This window comes from Rosa chinensis, chromosome 7, assembly GCF_002994745.2.
Source record: "Rosa chinensis cultivar Old Blush chromosome 7, RchiOBHm-V2, whole genome shotgun sequence".
NCBI classification, from domain to species: Eukaryota; Viridiplantae; Streptophyta; class Magnoliopsida; order Rosales; family Rosaceae; genus Rosa; species Rosa chinensis.
In genome coordinates this window covers 46797249-46820103 of record NC_037094.1, presented here as the reverse complement: position 1 = coordinate 46820103, position 22855 = coordinate 46797249, and the positions used below count along the sequence as shown (strand labels likewise).

Sequence of the window (22855 nt, the reverse complement as noted above, 5' to 3'; positions counted from 1 at the left end):
ATGTTTGAATTAACTGTCGAATGCCTGAATATTGATTCTTTGTTGAGTGCTAATCTTGATGTTGTGAAAGTAAGAGATTTCTGAGACTAAACGTTGAAGGGCAATAGAGTCATTGTATGTCGTAATGTTTTTTATTTTGTTTCTTTAAGTTTTCATTGAGTCTGAGTCTATGTTTTTAGTTTATTTGTTTTGATTTTGCTAAGGGACTAGCAAAGCTAAGTGTGGGGGAATTTGATAGGAGCATTTTTATGCCATATTTTAATAATTATTTCCCCGTATTTTGCTTAGTTATTTCCTTTACTTAATCATTTTTAATTTAGTTTCTATTTTCTAGATACATTGGAATAAATGGAGCTGAAATGAGCTGAAATGAAGAAATGGAGTTTTCCTAGTCCGACTAGGAATCCTGGTCAACGCAGGAATCCTGATGAGGCTAGGAAACCTAAAGGCATTAGGAGACCACATGGCTTGAAGATGATGTGGGAGATATTATGGGAGATTAAATCTGATTTTTGCAAGAAGAAATCAAGGAAAAACGTTGGAGATATTCTAGGGAGAGTTTCAAGGGATTGTGCAACAAGAAAAAACTCAAAACAAGTCCAGCTTCATTCCTTAATTCCCTCAAGATATGTTGGCTGAAATTAGAGAATAAAATCTGCAATTTTAATGTGAAAATCAAGAGAAAATCAAGGGGAGTATGTTAAGGATAAAGTCATGGAGAGATTTAAGGGAGAAAAGGTCCAAAATGCATCCAGATACATTGTCTAGGTTCATGCCTAGATATTTGGCCGAAAATTGTGAACAAAATCAGATTAAATCATGGGAAAATCAGCAACAAAATATTAGGGATTGATTTTGGAGCTTTTTGATTGGTTGGATGACACAACAGAGCTGACGTGGCGCTACGTGATTGGTCGAAGCTGTGTGGTGCAACTAGAAATTTCTTTGGAAATTAAATTCATGAAGCCTTGCCTTCCCCTATATAAACAACAACAACAACACCACCACACCACACCACACCTATTCATTTAGAAAATTCTCTCCATAACGTCAAGCTTTCTCTCCATCCTCTAGTTTCAAGTCTCTGCGTCTTCAAGCAAAGAGAAGAAGAGAAGAAGAAGCCATGACGCCTCCTAGCGGCCATCATCCACCTTGTGTCGTGAAGCTTTGGAGCCTTGCTTTCAAGATCCAAGACCAACGTCTCAAGCTTTCCACCATTCATCCTTCATGTGTAATTCTATCTTATTCCTTGTAACCTTTTTGGTTTTCTTTGTTTTGATTTCGTATGAACTTGATTTCTAGTTGACATAAATATTAAGGGCAAAGTTTAAAGCCCATTTATATGTTTTGAAATAAAGTTGTGATTTCTTGATGTTGATTTATATGTTGCTTATGTGAGATTGCTTGCTTGATTTTGGATTACAGAAAACTTTTGCATGTTTGTGTTCTTTGGTGGCCAACTTAGGATATATGCATGTAATTGGAGCTAGATTTAAGTAGTAAAGGCTTTGGACAAAAGTCGAAATCAATTAAGGAGGATTGCAAATAGGTGACACTACTACAAAAACTACATATAAGGACACTGGAAAAGAGTCCTCTAATACATTTAAGGACTCTCTAAAAAAGAGTCCTCTATCCAGCAGTCATTGTAAGTCATATACAAGGACACTGGAAAAGAGTCCTCTTTTCCCTACTAGGACACTTAAACTGTGTCCTTAAAAGTCCAAATCAAGTGTCCTCGTATACAATAGAGGACACATAAAATGCATTCTATATCAAGAAAAATGTGTCCTCTATTGTATACGAGGACACTTGATTTGGATTTTTAAGGACACAGTTTAAGTGTCCTGGTAGGGAAAAGAGGACTCTTTTCCAGTGTCCTTAAATGTTGAAAACCATGCAAAAAAAAAATATCACAAGCATTCTCAAAAGCACCAAAAGCAATATATTAGTCACCAAAATACACTATTACAATATGTATACTAATTAAGATCCGATCTAAGGAGAGTCAACTACAAAGAAATTTACAAAGTATAGTAACTACTACACTAATTTTCTCATTAGGTATGTTCTATAAACCTTGAATAGATGCAAAGCCAAAGGAACTCCAATGATCTGCCCTTGACAAAATAAGAACCTAAACAAACAAGCCAATAAACAGATATTTAGATAATTGATACAATGTCCTTAAAGTCTCAAACTGCATATTAGGAGTTTGCAGAAAACACAAAAGAGCAAGCAGTCAATATCAGATAGTATCAACTTGGCAAATCCAAATATGTAAGAGAGAGGTTACAAAGGAAACTTAGTTTGTAGTAACTCCCTTGAGCAAGATCAATGAATTTTCTGCCAAAAATAATGTCAAATGAGCAACAATTAGTCACCATTTTAGGCTTGTTGAGCAGCCGTAATAAGCAACCAGAAATGAGTGTAGACCATCATTACCTCAAGGATGTACCAACATTGAGATTTCCCATTTCAAATTTCAGAGATAGGAGGATATCAGCCTCCATCTTGATCAGCTAAACAATCACCAGAAAATTATAATTAGTATGAATCCTATCTATGAGGTGCAAAAGGACCTACTAATTGATTAACAGAGATTCAACCGCAAAGAAAAGATCAAATACATGTTATTTAGTGAAGTTGAAGTAAGTTTAGCTGTGGAGTTTAGGTAACTTTAGCTTTCTGCTCCTTACATACAGGTCCCACTTTTAGTCAGGAATCGAGCAAGATCAACCACCTTTGGTTCTTGTGGTGAAATTTGGGGAAGAAAAAAAAGTCATTTCATATGATCCATTAGAAAACAAACCATTATAGTTAAATGCATCCATTATCATCACAATCAGAATTTAAAACTTGAGTGACATTCACTTATATTTAAGATGGAGGTAGTTGAAAACAAACCATTATAGCTCTGCCAAACAAGTTGAAAACATAACGCTACTGACAAAAAAAAATGAAAGTTGAAAGTAACTAAATGGCAAATACTTAATACTTAACATGATTTATATATATATATATATATATATATATATATGCTCTGTAGGATTGTTACAAAGAGATTGTTACCTCAACTGAGTTGACTTCAAATATTTTTCCTTCAGTGCATTTTATGTCCAGGGCCTGTATGCAAGCTTCAGCAACAACAAGTCTGCTAACCTCTCCAACTAGTGTATCTACTGGATCACATAAATAATTAAACCCATCAAAATAAAGGCATAAGATACAAAGGACTACTAACACTATACACAGGTAATATCCTTTCCTAAACCAAAGCCATGCATACCAGGAAAACCTAATATATTGGTATCTAGTGCAATTCCTTATGTAAATCACCACACATTCCACCAAACTAAATAATCCTCCCCACATATTGAAAGTGGCTCAATGTGTGGCTAATTTCTAGGTTTTTGAGAAATGTTCCCGGAACTAGACTGGATTCAGCAAATAGAGAGCGTCAATAATATTGAACTGCAGGAGCCTAGAATAGACAACTTCAAACAAAAAATGTAATTTTTATCGTTATTATTATGGTATCTCAGTTTGCCTTTCTTATTTTGTTCTTGAACACATTCATAACTGGAATAAATGTTTTGAATGACTTAGATGCATCACAAACCCTAAAGGAGCATTTTTGCAACAAATATGACATAAGCAAGCCTATAATTATAGGAAGCGTTATTCAGCCTCAGGAACTAAACCTATAATTATATACCTGATGCTCATTTCCACTTCTGTAAACATATAATCGTACCTTGACCTATTAGGACTGCACATTGTTGGCCAGCTGTAGCTTTGAGCAATGTATTAAGATCATATGATGTGTAAGCTAGGTCCATCTGTCAATCTACCAGCCCTGAAAGACATATAACTTATATTCATGATAAACAACAATTTTAAGAATATACAGCTTATTAGTAAGCTGCCCTAGTTTAGTTTCTTAGAATGTTTCGAAACCTGATTATTGTAAATGGTAGACCAGAATTACAAAGAACGTCTTCCCCCATCTTCTTATACTTGAGAACACCGAAGAGGTTCATAACACTACAAAAAATAAAGCGTCTTAAATCATTAATCTATGCGAAAAGAAATAGAAAAGAGAAAACCCACTGCATATGAGCTGATGGGATGCATAACATGATTCAATTTGAAATTGTGCTTTTTAAACATGTATTAATCATGAAGAATGGACCACTCACAATATGATATCTTCATTATGCTAAGGATCCAAATTAAACTAAATTAACCATCCACAGGACAATATTCTTGGTATAAGAAAACAGTGTCTGCAAGACTCTTTGATATCCAGAGAGGGAAAGAGACAGAGGTAGAAACAGACAGAGAGAACAGAATAACTTGTTCCTAATTTTTCTATGAGAAATCCTTCATTTTCTAGAAGACGTTACTGATCAAAGAAATTTATTTTCAGAATATGGAGGTCAGAGATTATAATGAATCTATTTATATAGAACATAAGAAATAAAGCTATAGTACTACTCACAAACAGTGTCACCATGCTAAAACAGAAATTATGAAATCCAACTTTTGAGTAGAATGAAAAACGTAACTTAATTCAATAGAGTAGAATGGAATACAATGTAACTTAATTCAGGACAGTGTAGAACGGAATACAATGTAACTTAATTCAATAGAGATTAGTACAGGGGGGAAATATACTTTCAAAGTACTGCAACATATGTTGATGATGATGATGGAGAGAGACAAGTATATATTTAAACATCATAATTGGAAAAGAAATCTACCGCTTAACCGTAGAATTTCACAATTATACAAAAGATTAATCATGTGACATTATTCAAACAGCACAATCCTAACATCAGCAGGGCATACACATAATTTCTTATAATCCACAACTAAAGCAGGATGATACCTTATGTGTTTGAATCTGGTTACACGATTCTCGAATTGAATCTTCCATTTGCCCCAACTGATCTACATTGTTGATCTTATCAAGGTTCATCCAACAGCTGCAGAATTCAAGATTTGCATAATATTAATTAGTACGGGATTATTAACCAAGGGCTCTACAGCAACATAAGTGAATGAAACCAGAAAACACAACTCAATTTTCTAGCATTCACCTTAATTTCTTCTTTATTTCGGAAAGTTGGGTTTGCAATAACCTAGGTTGGTTACTCAAGTCCTGTGTAGAGAATAATATGAGTCGGAGGGAAAAAAAATTGCAACCATAAACAGTTAAGATCAAGATACTTGTCTGGAAAAAAAATATATTAACCTTTACCAATCTATATATTAATGTCTCAGCCTGATATATATATATATATATATAGACCAATCTAACAATCCCCATTTTAATGGAAAGGAATACATATCTGATTGGCATGAAGAATATAAAATTCGAGACCTCAAACAGATATAAATTCCTCATCCAACACATCCAGCACTAAATCAAGTAAATCATGAATCAAAAAGTCAAATTGTATTCACACCAAATAAGCTTACCTTATACAATGAACCAAAACCCTCCTCCTTGATCATGGTCCTGGCAACTTGTCCAGCTGATCCCAGACCCAATTGAATTCTCAACTACACCAAAACCAACACAACAAAAACCAATTAAACCATCGATCCCATTAAACCACATTACACCACTAAATCAAATCAAAATCCGAAATAGACCCACAAATCATAGATCTGAAACCCATCAAAAGAAACCAACTTTAAGCTCAAAGACCCGAGTTGGAATCATGGGTCCAATCCAAATCTCACAGAAATTACTACCTTGATGCATTTCAACACTCACCTTCATCATATCGATGGGTTGGATGATTTCAGCAATAGGATTTCCCTCCATCCCTTGTTGCAGATTGCACTAATGAACAAAAGAAAAAAAAATTCATTTCATAAATTTAATTGAATATAGTTTCTAATCCTGAACAGTTAATTCTCATCCCCAATCCTATCATCACTACCATTAACGAAACCAATCATCCACGAAATGCAAATATAAATTAAAAAAAGGCCACTCTATACCTTAAGATCGAGCAAGGAAGAGTAGGACTGTCTGCGAGACAGCTTAAACATGCGAAGCAAAATCTCAATTCCAACTCTGACTCCATATGTTAGCAGAAAGCTTCGACAAAGGTTCTCAATCGTACAACATTGGTGCGCTGGCAGCGCTGGAGCTCCTCAATGGCATCGCGGACGGGGTTGGAGGCGTCTAGGGATAGCGGCGAGGTTGGGGATTTGGAGAGAGACAACGGGGGCGGCATTGCTGAGAGGATTTTTGACCTTAAGGTTTGGTCTTGGCATCTGCGGAAGAGTAGATGAAAACAAAATTAAACCTCTAGCATCTCATCCACATAAAGGATTATGAATCGACCACCTGGCATACCATCTAATTCCGATATGGATATAGGAGAAAGCCATCGCCACGTTATGATCTGGATAGAGCATATAGATCTAGCGAGAAGAAAAAGATATAGGCAGATAGAGGAGGAGAGAGAAGTACCCAGCTGTGGTGAGATTTGTTTTGCTCAGAGCTAAGGAATCAGAGCTCCAATTTGTTGGACGAGGAAGAGATCAAGAGATGCAGAGAGAGAGAGAGAGAGAGAGAGAGAGAGAGAGACTAGAGAAGAAAGAGGTCAACTGTAAAACAGAGGCCAAAGTGCGAATATGTTTGGGAAAAAACCGAAGAGGGAAGTTTAACTTTTGATGAAAAAAAATATGCGGGGCAGCAGTATTTTGCTCCTGTTTTCTCAAGTCGTCCTCGTAAGCTTATTAGGACACCCCGGTCAAAAAGTGTCCTCATATGGTGTCCTTATATGGGCTATTTGTAGTAGTGTGAACTTATTCATAACTAGGTTGTGCACTTTGGTTGACATCCTTTCTTTGTTCTTCATGCATTGAATATGTTCTTGAGTAGCTAGCTTTCTAGACTATGATTGCATGTTCAATAGGATTGATTTAGGTGCTTTCACTTAGATTAATTATTGAAGGAAAGTAAAAAATGGGAAATCGTTTGCTTTCTAACGTTTCACATGGTCAACTTCTTTCTCATGACATAGAAAATCAACTATAGGAATTGTGATTGGATTTCATTCATATGATTGTGGATTTGATCTTTGTTCCTTGCGTTCCACCCTTGTATATATTTTTTTACCTTTCTTTTATTTTATTTATTTTAATTTTCAATTTATTAATTCTAACCCTAATTGTGTTTACTTGTATATATTTCTTTCCTTGTTTTATTTTTGTAAATAATATTTTATACTTATTTTAATTCTTTAGTTGTTTTTGCAATTACAGGTGTACCCTCAATCCCCAGCTAGAACGATCCCTACTTATTCTATACTAACGATCACATTTTCAGGGTTAAATTATGCGCTTGCTTTTAGCATGTCAGTCAACCTCGAACGAACCTATAAGTTTTTAATCAAGTAGGTTATGGGGTCAATACACTTCCGCTGTACTACTTTGATACCTGACTAAAATCATTGGTCCAGCCTTGAGATGACATTTCGAGTCGACTAAGAAAACTCATTTGATAGCTACCTTACTGGCCACACATATAACACCTCACTCGAAAACTTTTATAAATACGATAATGTGAAAAACTTTTCTAAATCAAAGGTGTCTCAAGAGATTTACTAATTACCAATGTCTCCAATCAAACTGCTACTATTTCTCACAAGTTAGTACTCACTTAACTACCATGTTATGTACCAAGTCTTCAGAAATCCGGTGCAAGCAAAAAGAATGATAACTACTAACTCTACTCTAGCTCAACGAATCATATCCGGAAGAAGATGCATCACACTCAAATTGTTCTTAGCTGAGGCTACACTTCTTTAATAGTCATAAATCTGAAATCTGGTTAAATCCATGTCGTTCTCGTTGATCTCTATTGCCCCAAATGATATTCTTAATTCATATACTCATGTAATTCTAACTACCGAGAGCACCACAATCTGAATTACTAGATGCTAGACTCGAATTTTGATCAATCCAAAATAAAATAGCTTTCTTAATTAGTTAGGAAAACTCTCTCTTTTAGAATGTTTGAGTTCGGTTGCTATGGAATCGATCAAATTATTATGACTGGCAAGGTTTCAGTTTGAGAATCGTTCATTTCAAGTATTGAGTTTCTAATCTAGTTGGTCAACTCTTGGATCAAATTTGGAACATCTACTAGTGTTGTTAGAGACATCGTAGTCCATTAAAGGATTTGGTATATACAGGGTTTGGAAAATTTGCGCAATGTTGTATCTGTAATGAGATTGTCATGAGGTTTTGTCAGACAGTTAGTTGGAGATGTTTCTATTTAGGGCTGGTGGAGTAGTTATAAGAGAGAGATGATCTATGAGGATTCGATTTTGAGAATCGTATTTAATTAGAATAGTTATTCACGGAATATATTTGTGTACAGGGCGACGTACCGAGCTATTGCTCGACGAAGGAACTTGTACGCGTGAACGCCTAAATAGTACTGTGAGTGGACTTTTGTTTTAAATAATGATGCATGCATTTATTTTGAAATTATTGATTTATTTAATTATCGTTTATTTGTCGAGCATGATATTTTGTCTTGGATTATAATTTGACATTGATTTTTCATGAGTTTCGGATATGAACTTATTATGCTCGGGTTTGGATTTATGATTTATTTTTGAGAATATGAATTGATTTTCAGAGATTGATTATTATTTGAAATTATGATTATGTGATTTTCAATGAATTATTTTCCGAGGTGATTTCAGGAATTATACTATTTAATTATATTTCTATTCGTCGATTTGAGATTTCTGAAAGATTTTCGAAATGGGATTTCGATGGAATTAATTCTTGTTTATTTATTCGATCTTGGTTTTGGCATTAGGAATGCCTTAGTAATGATTTCGGTTTGAGAATTATGATTTTGTTTGATCTCGCCTTTCTGCTATTGATTTTGAGATACTTTTGGCGTGTGAGACACGTCGATGATATTTCGCCTTACTGTGAGAATTTGGGGGAAGCTTTATGGATTTATGTGGTTTTCGGATTTTCTTTTGCCATACTTTGGGTGACTATTATCATTGCTAGCATTGATCTTCCGCCTTTGTGGCGAGGTGATGGGATCACCGAAGCCCGTCCGCCTTTGTGGCGCTGGTTACTGTCTTTGTGACAGTAATGCTGAAGCCCAGTATTCTAATCGCTACACTTAGTGGCGTGCTGGTATATAACGGGAGTATATGGGAGTACTTTAGCCTGGAAGGCTATCACCCGAGCCTGGGAGGCTCATTCGTATGTCTATCTTCTTCCCCTACTTTTATATTATTACTTGACTAGCGGGGCTAGTCCGATTTCTCTTAACCAGCGGGGCTGGTATGTTTTTCACGAGTTTTTGAGTTTAAAGAAATAAGTTTTATAAACGTTGCATGCATCAAAGTTTTATAAATTTAAATAAGTGGGAAAAGTATTTAAGATTGCTTCATTTAAATCATCTTATTTATTTATTTTTGTCCACTCACACTAACGTGTTTTCAATACTTTTCCCCTGGGCCCTTCGGTTTCAAATGCCCAGTTTGCAGGCGAAATTAGTTGAGGTCGGGCGTACATGGAGTTGAGGCATAGTCAACAGCATGGCTTCCGCGGTTTCCTTTGAATTAGGTTTTCCTTGTTTACCATTTTTATTAGAATTGCTCTAATTACCTGTGGGATTAATGTTATTAAGTTGAGATTTGTGTAATGTGAATTGGAAGATGTTGTGATTTGGAGAGCAGGGTGGCTCCAAGAGAATAAGGATGGGTAATTTAGAAGTATAAATTTCATTTCTCCAGGTTTTGGGTAGTCCATTCTAGGGGAAGTTCTGCCAAATTTTTGGAAAAATTTCTTCTAAGGTGGACTCTGCAGGGCCACTTTGGATTTCAAGGTGAAATCCGGGGGCGGGTCCTGTCAATCAGCCTTAAGATGTTGGTGCACATCTCGGACCCATGTATGGTATCCTACACCGGTTGTCTCTAGTGGAACAAACTTCAACTTGTTCAGGTAACTCATCCTGAAAAACAACACAAGATCAGGGTTAGTTTCGGAGCGAAAAGGCTACCACGAAAAACTATTAAATTCCTGAGAGTAGTCGTTTCCAAGAAATTAGGGATTTTCTGAGCATAGTCGCTTCCAAGAAAAATCCGATTCCAAGAGGGGTTTTGGATTAGATCGAAACAACGATGTATGTGGTCGATCGTTTTCTTCTCAACAAATTCTAAGTTTGGAGGACCCTACAAGCTCCAAGCTTGGAGTGAGCACGAACCCCCACAGTTCGGCTTTTGGGTCTCCCCTATGAAGAAGAAAGAGGGGTAGAAGAAGGGATGTTGGAAGTCCCCGATAAAAAGAAGAGAAAAGTAATAAAAACTTTTAAAAAAGGGAACTTTTAGAAAAGTTTACCTTGAAAAATTGCCGGAAATCTTAACCGAAAAGTTGGCCGGAAAAATGTTGCCCGAAAAGTGGCCGGAAAAGTCACCAAAAAAGTGTTGATCGGCGTTGATTGGCCGTTGACCAGCGTTGACTGCAGGTGCTGACGTGGCTGCCAGGTGTTGAGGTGGCGCTCTGAAGCTGACGTGGCAGGCTGACTGGGCGCTTACTGGAGGCTGACGTGGATGCTGACGTAGCTAATGATGCAGGGATGACGTCAGTGGGCTTCAGGCTTCTGGGCTTCTGTCTTTGGGCCGAGTCGCTTCTGTGCTTCTAGGCTTAGGGCTTCTGTCTTTGGGCTGGGCTTCACAGGGCTGAAGGTAGAGGCTGGAGAGGCAGACGGCGGTTCAAAGGTGCGGCAGATTCAGGCAGACTGTTTGGTTGTTTCCAGGCCGGTTCTGGTCAGGGCCGGTTCCTGGAGTCTGGGGACGAGGTTCAGCTATTGACAGAAGATGGCAGTGCAAGGTGGATTGGAAGGTGGCAAACCAGGCAGGAGATCTCGGATCCTTCTTAGGAGGCCGGTTTGGTCTCTTCTAGTGGCCGGTTCAGGTCGATTCTGGCCGGTTCTAGGGGCAGCGCCGTCGGTTCTGGGCTCCTGGAGGTGAAAACTTCAAGGTGGGCGGAGATGGTTCCTGGGATTTGAAGGCTATGAATTTAGGGTTTTAGGGTTAGGGCTTCGTGCTGATAACGTGTTGTAGAGAAACTGAAATTGAGAGAAAATTGCTGTGTGTTCTCATTGATAATAGGGGCCTCTTTATATAGAGGATTACAATGCATAGAGTTAGAATCATACAAGAAAAGATAATCTCTAGACTCTTCTAATTAAACCCTATTACCACTAGGTTAAGTAACCTAGAGTTTTGGCCAAACACAAATAGAAATATCCTTAAACACAATTCTGTTTTTTTTTTTTTTATAACAAAGAAATAAAAATATGCTAAAGTGACCTAAAGAACCGATTCACCAAGGGATTAAGGCTATTAAACCCTAATCCCCGGCAACGGCGTCATTGACTTAATTCACATTTACCCAAGCGTACGTATCGTTGTCAAGATATGAAAATATTAAGTCCAAGAATATCGTACCACTGGAATTAGTGGCTAACCCACAATCCTCGGGTAGTCAGAAGTAAAGTCACTAAGCAAAGAAAAAAAAAATGCTAATCTAAGGCACCAATTTTCTCTAATTTTTTTTCCTCTTAATTAGTTTTAAACTTACGCACGTTTACAATATTAGTCCTTTTTTTAAATAAAAAATGTCAATTGACACACGGAGCGGGTGTCAAGAGGCCAGTACTATTTAACAAAAAATGTTTTTTAACCATTTGAGCAAAAGAAAAAAAAAATTGACATAATTCAATGCTTGAAAAATTTAAGGACATTCGTTTCAGCAAAAGAAAAACAAATGGACATAAATCAATGCTTGAAAGATTTAAGGAAAGAATTTAATAACTATGAATACTAATGTCAAGGATCACATCAACTCCTACACCCATGCCTTGGATATCTCTGATTTTTGTTAAGACCATGTAGTATTGTAGACAGTCAACGGTCACACTAGAATTATGATGAAGTTGTTATACATGACCGCCACATCAAGTCGTAGGGTGCATGTACTCAAAAAAAGGGAAAACCAGAAACCCTCAACCCTAAGCCTGAAAAGAATAATCACAATACTGATCGATACTAATCTGATAGGCGGCTAGCTACTGATCATTCTCTCATATTAAGAGAGAAGATCGATAGGACACCATGCAGAATTGTAAGGCAATGGAGGGGATGAAGCCTGTTATGGTTATGGTGTTGGTTCAGAGTCTATTTGCAGGGATGAATGTATTGTACAAATTAGTGGCAAATGATGGCATAAATTTCAGGATTCTCATTGCCTACCGCATGGTGTTTGCTGCTGCCTTCATGACTCCTCTTGCTCTCGTTTTCGAAATAAGGTACTTTTCCTTTCTGTAGCTACCATACTCATCTCTGTGGCCGTTTTTATCAGTTGTTTTTTGGGAGCCTCTGATATTCTCTCTCTTATAACTAATAAGGGAAACAAAATTCAATTCTTTGTGATCACTTATACCACTAAATGTAAGTGAGGCATCATTAATTAAAAGGATGAGAACGGGTAGATTTTTTATTTTTTTAAAAATTTTTCGGGGAGGTTTAATTTCCTAATATCTGGCATTGCAAAGAGAGAATTCAGAAGGATTTCAGATGTATTACATGATGCAGTTCTAGCTTAAAAGCCAACATATATGGTACTACTGATTCATATTTAGATGAGTTTTTATGATCATTATTAGCGTACGGTTATAACATCTTTATCAATAGTTGTTTTCAATTTCAGGAAAAGCTGGAGAAACCTTACATGGACTGTACTCTTTCAGTCTTTTCTAACTGGGCTATTTGGGTAAAAAACTTGCCTTGTTGAACCTTATGCTTATCAGTGCGCTGTCATATTCATAATTCAATTTTGGTAAATCAACAATCTAATGACAAATAACTAATTAATGAATCTAGTGATTATTTATTGTAGGGGAACAGTAGCACAAAATTTGTATATCGAGAGCCTAGCCAAAACATCAGCAACATATTCAGTAGCTATATTTAACCTTGTTCCAGCGATTACGTTTATCCTTTCCACTTCTTTGAGGTAATGCACTCATTTATAATTTGCACTCTAATGGTTGGATTTGCGTATGCATGTCGAGTTCATATTGCTAATCACTTGCTACACACACACACACACATTTCAGAATGGAGAAATTGGCCATTCGAACTCATGCCGGGAAAGCTAAAGTTGTCGGAACAATTTTGGGGATAGGGGGGGCTATGCTTTTCACCTTCTACAAAGGCTTTCAGATTAATATTTGGTCTACAAACATTAATCTTCTACGCCATTACGGTGACAAAAACAACCATGGTCAAGCTCCATCATCAGCAAACAAGGACTCGGGAAGTATTTTGTTAGGCTCAGGCATGGCTCTGGGTAGCTGTACATCTTTCGCTATTTGGCTTATAATCCAGGTCATTTTTGCTCTCCAATGTTCATTTTCTTTTTTGCACTTACTGCACTATTCCTTTTATCTTTCATAGTTCAATTCCCACTATTTTTGCTATCATTCACTTTACTAAATTGTTCAACTGTTTCCTTTGATCTAGTTAAAAAAAAATCACAAATGTATTTATTTCAATTTAACAGTGCAGGCAAAAATGAATAAGGGATATCCCTACCTATACTCGAGCACAGCTCTAATGGCCTTCATGGGATCAGTTCAATCTGTAGCTTTTTCCATTTGCATGGATAGGGATTGGAAGCAGTGGAAGTTGGGATGGAACATTCAACTTCTTGCAATGTCCTATTCGGTAATTGATAAAAATTTGTTTCCAAATTTATTGGAAACAAATTTTCTTGTTATGGTCTAAAATTGGAAATTAGAAAGTTGACCTATAATGATTTAACTAGCAATAAATTCGTAGTTCATCAGTAGCTTATCGGGGCTCTTTTCTCATCCTCATCTGTGTTTAGGGTATTTTCAACTCTGGAATTGCTGTGACTCTAATGGCATGGTGCGTAAAGAAGGGAGGACCAGTGTTCGTTGCAAGTTTTCAGCCTCTCTTGCTTGTGATGGTTGCAGTTGCTGGGTCTCTGCTTCTGGATGAGAAGTTGCACCTTGGAAGGTATGACTTAATGTCATGCAGCAACATAGTTGCGAGCTTCTTGAATTTTAACAACAAACCCTATACAGAATTACAACTTACCAGCTTCAATATAAGTGAAGTAATATACATTGAAGGCAATAAATTTCATAGGTTATAGGCTAAATTTCCCAAAATTACGAACGCAAAACCTTTATGGAAAAGGAAACAGCTAGAAAATCTGAAAATAAAATGCAAATACTCAATTGCTCAACATTACATTCATAAGAACTGTGAATACCAGTTTGGCATGGCCTTCTAAATAGTGTGGTAATTGTTCTCTTGTATTTAAACATATTTTAGGCTTATTAACAAATAAGAAATTTACCAAATATTTATATATGCATCTGGAAATGACAGTGTACTAGGTGGATTGCTGGTTGTGAGTGGACTATACATGGTATTGTGGGGTAAGAGTAAGGAAATGAAGAATCAGATAACTCCATTACCGGCGACAGCAAGCCTCCAATGCCAAGATGAACACCAATCTCCTACGATCGAAGTCATTACATCATCTTCTATGGAGGACATGAACCACATCAATGACAGAAATGTGACAAATAATTGATAACCTTAATGGTTTTCAGTTCCAGATGTTGCTTCAACTGCGACGGATGAAGAGTTTAAATAAGGAATATGCACAGGGCAGGTGTGAAGAGTACGTGCAAGAGTGCTGCTAAAAGTATACGTACATGGACCATTTGCTGCTCAACTGGTTGGTACGTAGCCTAAAGCAGTCGGCTGGAATAATCGTGTTTCATGTAATGCATTACTTTGTGAGAGATTTAATCTTGTTGGAAGTAGAAACAGTTTGAAGTAGAGTAGTTGCTACGTTATGCAAGTGAATGAAGAGATAGGATCTAATTCTAACAGCTGCAGAGTTTTGGATTTCTTCTTTTTCTATTTATGATCGGAAGCAGCATGCAGTATTCAATTGACTTGGTACGATGCCAATCTAATTTCAGAAATTTGTTTAGTACACACTACACACTACGGAACGTTTCAGAGATTTAATTTTGAAAGGTAACAAGCACTGTTATTGGATGTGAAACAACCTCACCAGTCATCATACACAGCAGCACCGTGGTGATAGTAATCTGCTACTTCCTGAGTTACAAAACAAGGAAATGAAAATGACACGTGCCCTTATTGTTAGCATCGGATTACAAATATTTACACCTCGGTTTTGGAACTCAACTAAGAGTTGTTAATGCAAAAGACTAGCTTCGTTAGAAAGCCTTAGATATTGCCCTGATGGCATTTGGAGTTATTCTGCAGCAGCGTCCAAAAAGGGAAACCCCAGCCTCACGTAATCATGCCACTTATCTATGACTATGTCTGCAAACTCTTTATCAACCCGCCCACTTGATGGCTGCGATGGAAAGTACATGCAGTCAAGACTCTTTCACAAACATGCAATGTTTTAAAACGCTAAGGCGTACCCCGAGGCGTTTTCGGGAGAGCCTCACTAAGGCGTAAGCCTTATGATATAAAAGATATATACATATATTTATATATAGCACATTAATAATAGAGAAAAAAACTTATTCATTATTATTTATGAAAGCTTTGTGATGATTATTATTGATTGAGATATAATGATATATATATTAGTTATATATATGAGATAATTGTATATGAGTAGAAGATAACACTAGTACAAAAATTGAATCAGACGACGGCTAAAAACTGTCGTCTGATGTAGAGCTGACTGTCGTATATCTCGCTGCCGTCTGATGAAATATGATTTAGAGAACTGTCGTCTGAAGAACTCGGCATCCATGTCGACAGGCTATCGATAGCTTGTCGACATCATTAACTGTCGTGTGAACGTCACTCAGACAACGGGCAACTTAAGAACCCGTTGTGTGATTGTGATTCAGAAGTCTTTTTTTTTTATAACTGTTGTGTGAATAACAAAACATTGATAGCACCCGTGATCTGTATTACTCTCACACAACAGTTTTTATTGTATGGCTGTTGTGAATATTGTGTACATACAACAGAAAATGAAATCAAAAATTACCAAATGAACAGTAATTTCCAATATATATATATATATATATATATGTATCTAATATTGTTATAATCCACATAATTGTACTGAATTGTATTAGACAATATTGCCAAAAAGGAGCACTATATACTACTCCAACACCAAAATTGTTACACCCCACATCTAATATACCTTTTTACTGAGTTACGTGAAATTCGTTATGGTTACCGTTCGCAGTTATAATTTTAACGTTTAGGGGGTGGTTAAAAATTGACTTTTTATGAGTTATTAATTTGAGAAAACTTCCTTCATGAAAGTTGTAGAGAACGTTAAACCGAGCGCATGCATATGTGGTACGTAAAAATCGGAGTTCGTATGTGAAAGTTATAGCTTAAAATGTGAAAGTTACTGTTCATGGTAACAAAAATATAAATATGGAAAGTTACCACTGTGGGTTTCCATTTTCGGAAACCCGGTAACTCTCCCTCTCTCTTCACCCCCGACTCCTTCCCCTTTCGACCCGAACTGTTCCACCTTCGATTTCTCCCTCCTCCGGCCGACCCACGACGGAATCCGGCTATCCCCGAGCTCGCCTCCTCCCCCTTGACACGTTGGCGGTGGTATTTTGCAAAGATTTGGCCGGAGAAGCTTGATTTCGCCCCACGAAGGTAAGGGGTGCAGTTTACTATTTTTGCCGGTTTCCGGCGATTCCGGCCTTCTCCGGTCACTAGACCGGCGTCGAAGGTCGGGTTTTTGCTGGAGATTATTTTCCCTAAGGTCTTGCTTCTCAATTTGCAGTGTAGAGGTCGAATCGATCGACCCGATCCTAGGGTTCTTGAATTTTTCTGGAAAATCTTCACCGGCTTAATTGGAGCTCTTCCAGGTAAAATTGGCACTTGTTGTAGCTGAGAAAGAGATTAGGCATGTTGAGTAGGTGGTGCTGCCAAAATTTGGTGGCCATTGGTGGTGGTTGGCCGGGGGCGCGTGGGCCCCACGCGCGGCCACTGTGGGTGGCGCGTGGAGGCGTGTGGAGCTGCAATTTATTCTCTGTTTTGGCTCCATAAATCCCTTAACGATGGTAGTAGTATATACATGAAGTTTGGTGGAGATTGGAGGGATTACAAATTGTGTATAAACGAATAATTAACGATTTACGTGAATTCGATCGCCGAAATTCGTTCGAATTCACTTTAGAATTTATATATCGATGAATGGATATTGATGGAATTTCGAGGATGGATTTATTGTGAATTAAGGAGTTGGATTTGAAGGGGGGACGTTATGAATTTCAAGTTCTAATTATCATAAAGTTATTTGTCGTTCTATAAATGTATTTTTTTTACGAGTGCTATTTGTACAGGACGAGAGGAATCTTCGTACGAGGAAAATACCAAGCGACGTCAGGATTGAGCATATATAGTGAGTGGACTTTTATTTTTTCAAAGAATGATGCATGCATTTATTTAAACGGTTCCGAAGTTATAAATTATTTATCAATCTACTTTCTTGAGCATACGGTTATTTTCGGAAACGGTTTTGGTTAATTGATTTACATGGAGATTTTATGGCGTGCGGGGTCACGTCATTGGTTTACGCTTATCTTCTTTTATTTATTTATTTCCGATGTGATTCCCGGATTTATACTATTTATATTATACTTATATTCGGCGATTTAAGATTTTTATGAAATGCGATGAAGTTAATCTTTCTACTTATTTATATCCTAATTATTTTTCTTGAATTTGAGACTATCTTGGCGTGTGGGTCACGTCATGGGAAATTCTTTTACGAAATATGGGGAAGCCTTATGTGTTTGTGGTTTTACTTGGTTTTCGGATTTCTTATGCCATACTTTGGGTGACTTGTCATTGCTAGCATTGATCTTCCGCCTTTGCGGCGAGGTGATGGGATCACCGAAGCCCTCCGCCTTTGTGGCGCTGGTTACTGTCTTTGTGACAGTAATTCTAAAGCCCAGTATCCTATCGTTACACATAGTGGCGGCGTAAGGGTATATTACGGGAGTAATGAGAGTACTTTAGCCTGGGAGGCTATCACCCGAGCCTGGGTGGCTCACTCGTATGGCTATCGTCTTCCCCTACTCACTTTACTATTTTTGACTAGCGGGGCTAGTCCGATTTGTTTTAGCCAGCGGGGCTGGTTCTATTTCTTTGAGTATCGGAGTTTCCACCTTTTCTTTTATTCGTATGTGACTAGCGGGGCTAGTCGGCCTTAAAGAGCGAAACTCCTCTTATTTTATTTTTGTTAATCATTGCATGCATCGGGAGTTTTGATTGTTATAAATGTGGAAAAGTATAAAATCCCTTTTTCCTTTCAATGATTTATTTTTGTCCACTCACGCTAACGTTTTTATATACTTTTCCCTGGGCCCTTCGGTTTCAAATGCCCAGATTGCAGTATTGCTGCTCGGTGTACGAGTGTGAGCCATAGTGACCGTACCTGCTTCCGCCATCACATTCTGTAGGTTACCTGTTTAACCTACTGCACTCCTTGTCTATTTATATTCCTAGAATGCTCTGATTACTAAGGGATATGTGACCCAAACTTGTATGAATTATATTTGAGGTCTACGACCTAACTTTGGTGATTGTAGTAACTTTTAACTTTTGGAGATTGTGTATGATGTTATTAGCTTTAAGATGGGATTGGTTGAATTTGGGAGCAGGGTTGCTCCAAGAGTTATGGTTGGATTATTTGAAGCGAATTTTGGTTTTCCGCAGGATTTTGGGTTATCCATTTTTAAGGGAGGTTATGCTGAAATTTTTGGTAAATCTCCTTTAAAGGTGGGTCCCGCAGGGCCACTTCGGATTCCAGGGTGGAATTCGGGGCGGGTCTTGTCAAAAATATGGAGCACATCTAGGAGGGTCAAATCGACTGATTCTATTTCCTCGTAACATTCTTCACTGCATCAACATGCAGCTGATTCTTCCCGGCATTATCTTCATCTTCAAGTTCTCCCATTGCTGCTTCAAAGTCAATGTTTGTCAGTGTAATAGTACCTTAGACCTCATTATCCCATAAGCACCAAATGCCTTTGCCAGTTCCCCAGCTCTGCCATAACCATCAATCAGTGCCCCATATGTGTGAACAAAAATTGGTTTAAATAAGAAGCAGGCAAGCAGCTGTACTAATATAAGGGTATAAACTTGAAGCTCTCTTTTCTATTGAATAAGAATTCTTACCCTTCCCTTTAGAAAAGCAATATGAGCCGGAATAGCTTCATCATAGGTAGAAATGGAAAAGTAATCAGTTCCTACATTCATAACACATAAACAAGAGTGCATCAGAGCAAGCACATAAATGGATTACATGTAATTAATTACTGGAAACTGTGGGATGAATTTATGAATGCAATCATATGCTTGGGGTAGCATAAATTTATGAATTTATGTGCATCAGAGCAAGCACATAAAGAAAATAAAGTTTAAGATATGCTTGGCCAAACCTCCTCTTCACTCGCGTCTCATAGAGAGTTTGATCATCAGCAAATCTCACAGAGAAATTTGCAAAAAGTATGAGAATTTTGGCAGAGAAGGGGGGATGAAAGATAGTTTGGTGCGTGGGTATTAAATTGGTTCCATTCCATTATTGATTACTTGTACTGTGCTGACATGAGGGATAGGCCACAGCTTTATCAATTTATGGTGAAAAACAACATTATATGAAAATCTGTCTCTCTCTCTCTCACACTCTCTCACTCTCACTCAAAGGGGCTCTCCTTCTCCCTCGCAGAAACTACTTTCTGTGATGGATATGATAAGGGGGGTGGCAGTGAGATTAACACCAGTACACAAAACCTCATTATCAAATCAGTATATCTCTAATACTACCCAAACACACTTGCAGCTACCAAGTTCAATTACATACATAACCATCTCGGCAAGACCCAAAACCCACCAGAAAAACAAAGAATGTTAGAAAAATAATTCATTCCAAACCGAATATATGCACATGAGTAAACAAAAACTAAACCCTGCAAGTGCTGAACACAACCATTGCTCCTACTTTCCTCAATTTAGAGGTATCGTTCATGACAAAATAAGCAAAGGCCAAAGAAATTTTTTGTTAAAAACAAAGAAATCCACCTATTCAGCAATACCTCTTGTCAGTCATGGTATCATGAAAAAGAAAATGAGCATTCCCTAAGGTTGACAATACTCCAAACTTTTAAGAACAGTAACTAGAGATAGATAGGATATAACAGGAAGTAACCAGCAAACCTGATTTCAGTTGAGGAAGTAGCGGATGTCTTTGGGTATCCTGAGTAATGTAAAAGACAACCATCTCCGGAGAAACTGGTCGCTCAATTACATCAGCTGATTAAATACAAAATCAGAAAGCAAGTTACTTTAACTAATATATGTAAATGAAACCACACAGAATAAAATCAGATAGCATCTTAATCTATAGTCAATACATACCTTTATCACTCTCAACTATGAACTCCATTGTTGTAGATAATGACTTGTACAGGTATCCTCTCGATATATCTACAGTCACTAAATACTATGGCATAATTCATTATCATGTCTCGGTTAAGTATGAAAAAGGAAAATGCATTTCAAAGGCAATCAGAAGCAATGATACATTCCCAACTAATAGGGTTAACTACTGAACATGTGTACTTTCCAAGGTAGAAAGATGCACCTGAATGTTAATATTTCCTCCATGGAATGTCTCATAGAACTTATCGAGGTTATCTTCTCTTGGTTGCCTGATATGCATAGAAAACGGTATCTGCCACAAACACAGAACTTTTAATTCGCAAATGGTATAATAGGAATTCGAATCCACCATAATTTACTGCAACTGGAAAATCGAAAGTGGCTAGAGGATGCACTGCTAAAGTTAAACAACTTGTTATTCGTACCTCGGTTATGCCTGAAGCAATCTTTCCAGCAGGTCTAAGCTCAACAATTTTGTTCCTGCTTTCAAGTGAGAAAAACAAATTGGTTGCAGAACGCTTCCGTATTAGCCAAAATAGGAGAGTAAGACACCAGAAACACATTAAACTTCACTCCATTTTTCCCTATCTATACATACATAATTAAAAACAAAGCATACTACTAAAAGATGTAATGTCTCCAAAAGCTAAGAAAAATGTCACTCACAGAATCGAAATAGGCTTGGCAGCACCAACCAAAGTCTCTATAACTCCGGCCGTCCCTCCCCGAACCTTCACAACAGCAAAAAAAAAAATAATAAGAAACCTATAATTCACCACACCACCTTTACCCAGTTTCTCAAGTTAAACCACGTTTCATTTTATAACACGGACAGTGAAATTCGAACCTGCAAGTTGACAGATCCATCAACCGCGATGCGAATTCCATAGTGCGAGATTGAAGACGCAGACTTCACTATGATCTTGCCCTCAATCAGTTCCAGGAAAATTCCAATATCACCTTTCATCATTAATATAAAATAAATAATGATACAGAATCTCAGAGAGAGAATTACAGAAGGACGATAAACTCGATTAATCCGGGAAAGCTTGAGCTCAATCGACATTGTTAACGACGCAGCCAAATTCAAAACAAAGAACTTCAACTCACCCTCTTTGCATTTAATGCTTCAAGGACTCGAGATCGAGCCTGATTCTTCTTCTAAACTTCTACATTTAGCTTTGGATCATCATATGTCTAGTACCTAACAATTTTGACATTTGAATCAAAACTTAGTTACCCATAATCAAAAGACTAAAACTTTGAATCAAAACTTACCCAGAAACCTTCTTAATTATCTTCTTAGCCCCAATATTGACATTTTTGCCTTCAATCCCAAATCCACAGCTCCAATGTTCGAATTCAAATCTTGGTTACCCATAGCTGAATTTCAAATCCGCGGAAAGCAACACGCCACTGTCGAAAGATCTGAAGAACACTAGAGGTCTACCCATTAGGTTTTCTACAGCCTCTGAACAAGAAAACCCCAAACCAATCAGTTAACACAAAAAACGCAATTTAATTCCTTCAATTTTTAGGTCTCAGAAACGAAACAAGAAGATGACGAAGAACTGGCGTCAGAAATTGCAAGAGAGAGGGGGTCGTTACCGGTGAGATTGTTGGATTTGATGTTGGCCTGAGCGCGATCAAAGTAGAACTCAGAGTTGTTGGGATCGACGGCGATGGCCTGGGTGTAGAGGTCAACGGCGAGCTCAGAGTGGTCTCAATGAAGGCCTTCGCTATTTCCCAGATCCAATTAGGTTTTCGTCGGGGTTTGTCGGAGAGAGAGAGAGAGAGAGCTTTCTTTGGGGTTTGTGGAAGAAGAGATAGGGTTTGTCAGAGAGAGAGGTCGAGGTCGGGGTCGGGGTTGGGGGGAAGTTAGGGGAGAGAGCTTTCTCGAATAAGAGATCGAGTAAGGGTTTTGGTTCTGGCTTTGTGTCGAGAGAGAGTGGGCAACTGTCGATAGTGAGGAGTGATGGTTTTGGTTTTTAGGTGAGGAGTTCATGTTTTTTTTGCCTAAATGTAGGGTTTCAAGCCCTGTCCTATGAATTTGGATAAGCCCTCGCATAGACTCACACAACAGAATTTTATAACAATGTGGTCTGAGTATATGAGTTTTAAATTTGAAATTTGTCTCCTATCTATTTGGCTTCCCTTGTTGGGGAGTTGGAGAAAAATGATGGTGGGAAATCTCCTTGCTTTCTGCCACACATATTAATCAGACCACATTTTTATTATTTCTCGTCGTATGATTACTACATGTT

The 22855-nt window shown here is 37.6% G+C and overlaps 2 protein-coding genes and 2 long non-coding RNA genes across 4 annotated transcripts; 1 reads left to right on the top strand and 3 right to left on the bottom strand.

The window, feature by feature from the left end:
* Window positions 1–5486: 5486 nt before the first annotated feature.
* On the bottom strand, window positions 5487–6046 carry LOC121050523. Its single transcript, XR_005803235.1, has 3 exons — window positions 6019–6046; window positions 5789–5857; window positions 5487–5571 (listed from the first exon to the last, which is right to left on the bottom strand). It is a non-coding gene; the product is annotated as an uncharacterized LOC121050523 (long non-coding RNA).
* A 6028-nt stretch (window positions 6047–12074) lies between these two features.
* On the top strand, window positions 12075–15026 carry LOC112178010 (WAT1-related protein At1g25270). Its single transcript, XM_024316232.2, has 7 exons — window positions 12075–12379; window positions 12781–12843; window positions 12970–13086; window positions 13190–13460; window positions 13641–13799; window positions 13963–14114; window positions 14493–15026. The coding sequence occupies exons 1-7, from the start codon at window positions 12186–12188 to the stop codon at window positions 14698–14700; spliced, it is 1164 nt and encodes a 387-aa protein (XP_024172000.1). The 5' UTR covers window positions 12075–12185; the 3' UTR covers window positions 14701–15026.
* A 4120-nt stretch (window positions 15027–19146) lies between these two features.
* Window positions 19147–21558, bottom strand: LOC112178008 (vacuolar protein sorting-associated protein 26C). Its single transcript, XM_024316230.2, has 8 exons — window positions 21439–21558; window positions 21258–21322; window positions 21017–21071; window positions 20794–20883; window positions 20568–20652; window positions 20367–20462; window positions 19329–19399; window positions 19147–19197 (listed from the first exon to the last, which is right to left on the bottom strand). Exons 1-8 carry the CDS (start codon window positions 21556–21558, stop codon window positions 19147–19149), a joined length of 633 nt encoding a protein of 210 aa, XP_024171998.2.
* Window positions 21559–21641: 83 nt separating this feature from the next.
* LOC121050794 lies at window positions 21642–22258 on the bottom strand. The gene is made up of 3 exons (XR_005803906.1): window positions 22200–22258; window positions 21870–22019; window positions 21642–21795 (listed from the first exon to the last, which is right to left on the bottom strand). It is a non-coding gene; the product is annotated as an uncharacterized LOC121050794 (long non-coding RNA).
* Between the last annotated feature and the right edge of the window lie 597 nt (window positions 22259–22855).

Bases quoted from the DNA above. Each gene is read 5' to 3' on its own strand.
- LOC112178010 (XM_024316232.2), top strand. From the start codon at position 12,186: ATGCAGAATTGTAAGGCAATGGAGGGGATGAAGCCTGTTATGGTTATG. The intron at 12,380-12,780 runs GTACTTTTCCTT...TTTCAATTTCAG, and splicing joins GCTCTCGTTTTCGAAATAAG to GAAAAGCTGGAGAAACCTTA. The intron at 13,087-13,189 runs GTAATGCACTCA...CACACATTTCAG, and splicing joins ATCCTTTCCACTTCTTTGAG to AATGGAGAAATTGGCCATTC.
- LOC112178008 (XM_024316230.2), bottom strand. From the start codon at position 21,558: ATGAAAGGTGATATTGGAATTTTCCTGGAACTGATTGAGGGCAAGATC. The intron at 21,323-21,438 runs GTTCGAATTTCA...GCTGTTGTGAAG, and splicing joins ATGGATCTGTCAACTTGCAG to GTTCGGGGAGGGACGGCCGG. The intron at 20,884-21,016 runs GTACGAATAACA...TGTTTGTGGCAG, and splicing joins TTGCTTCAGGCATAACCGAG to ATACCGTTTTCTATGCATAT.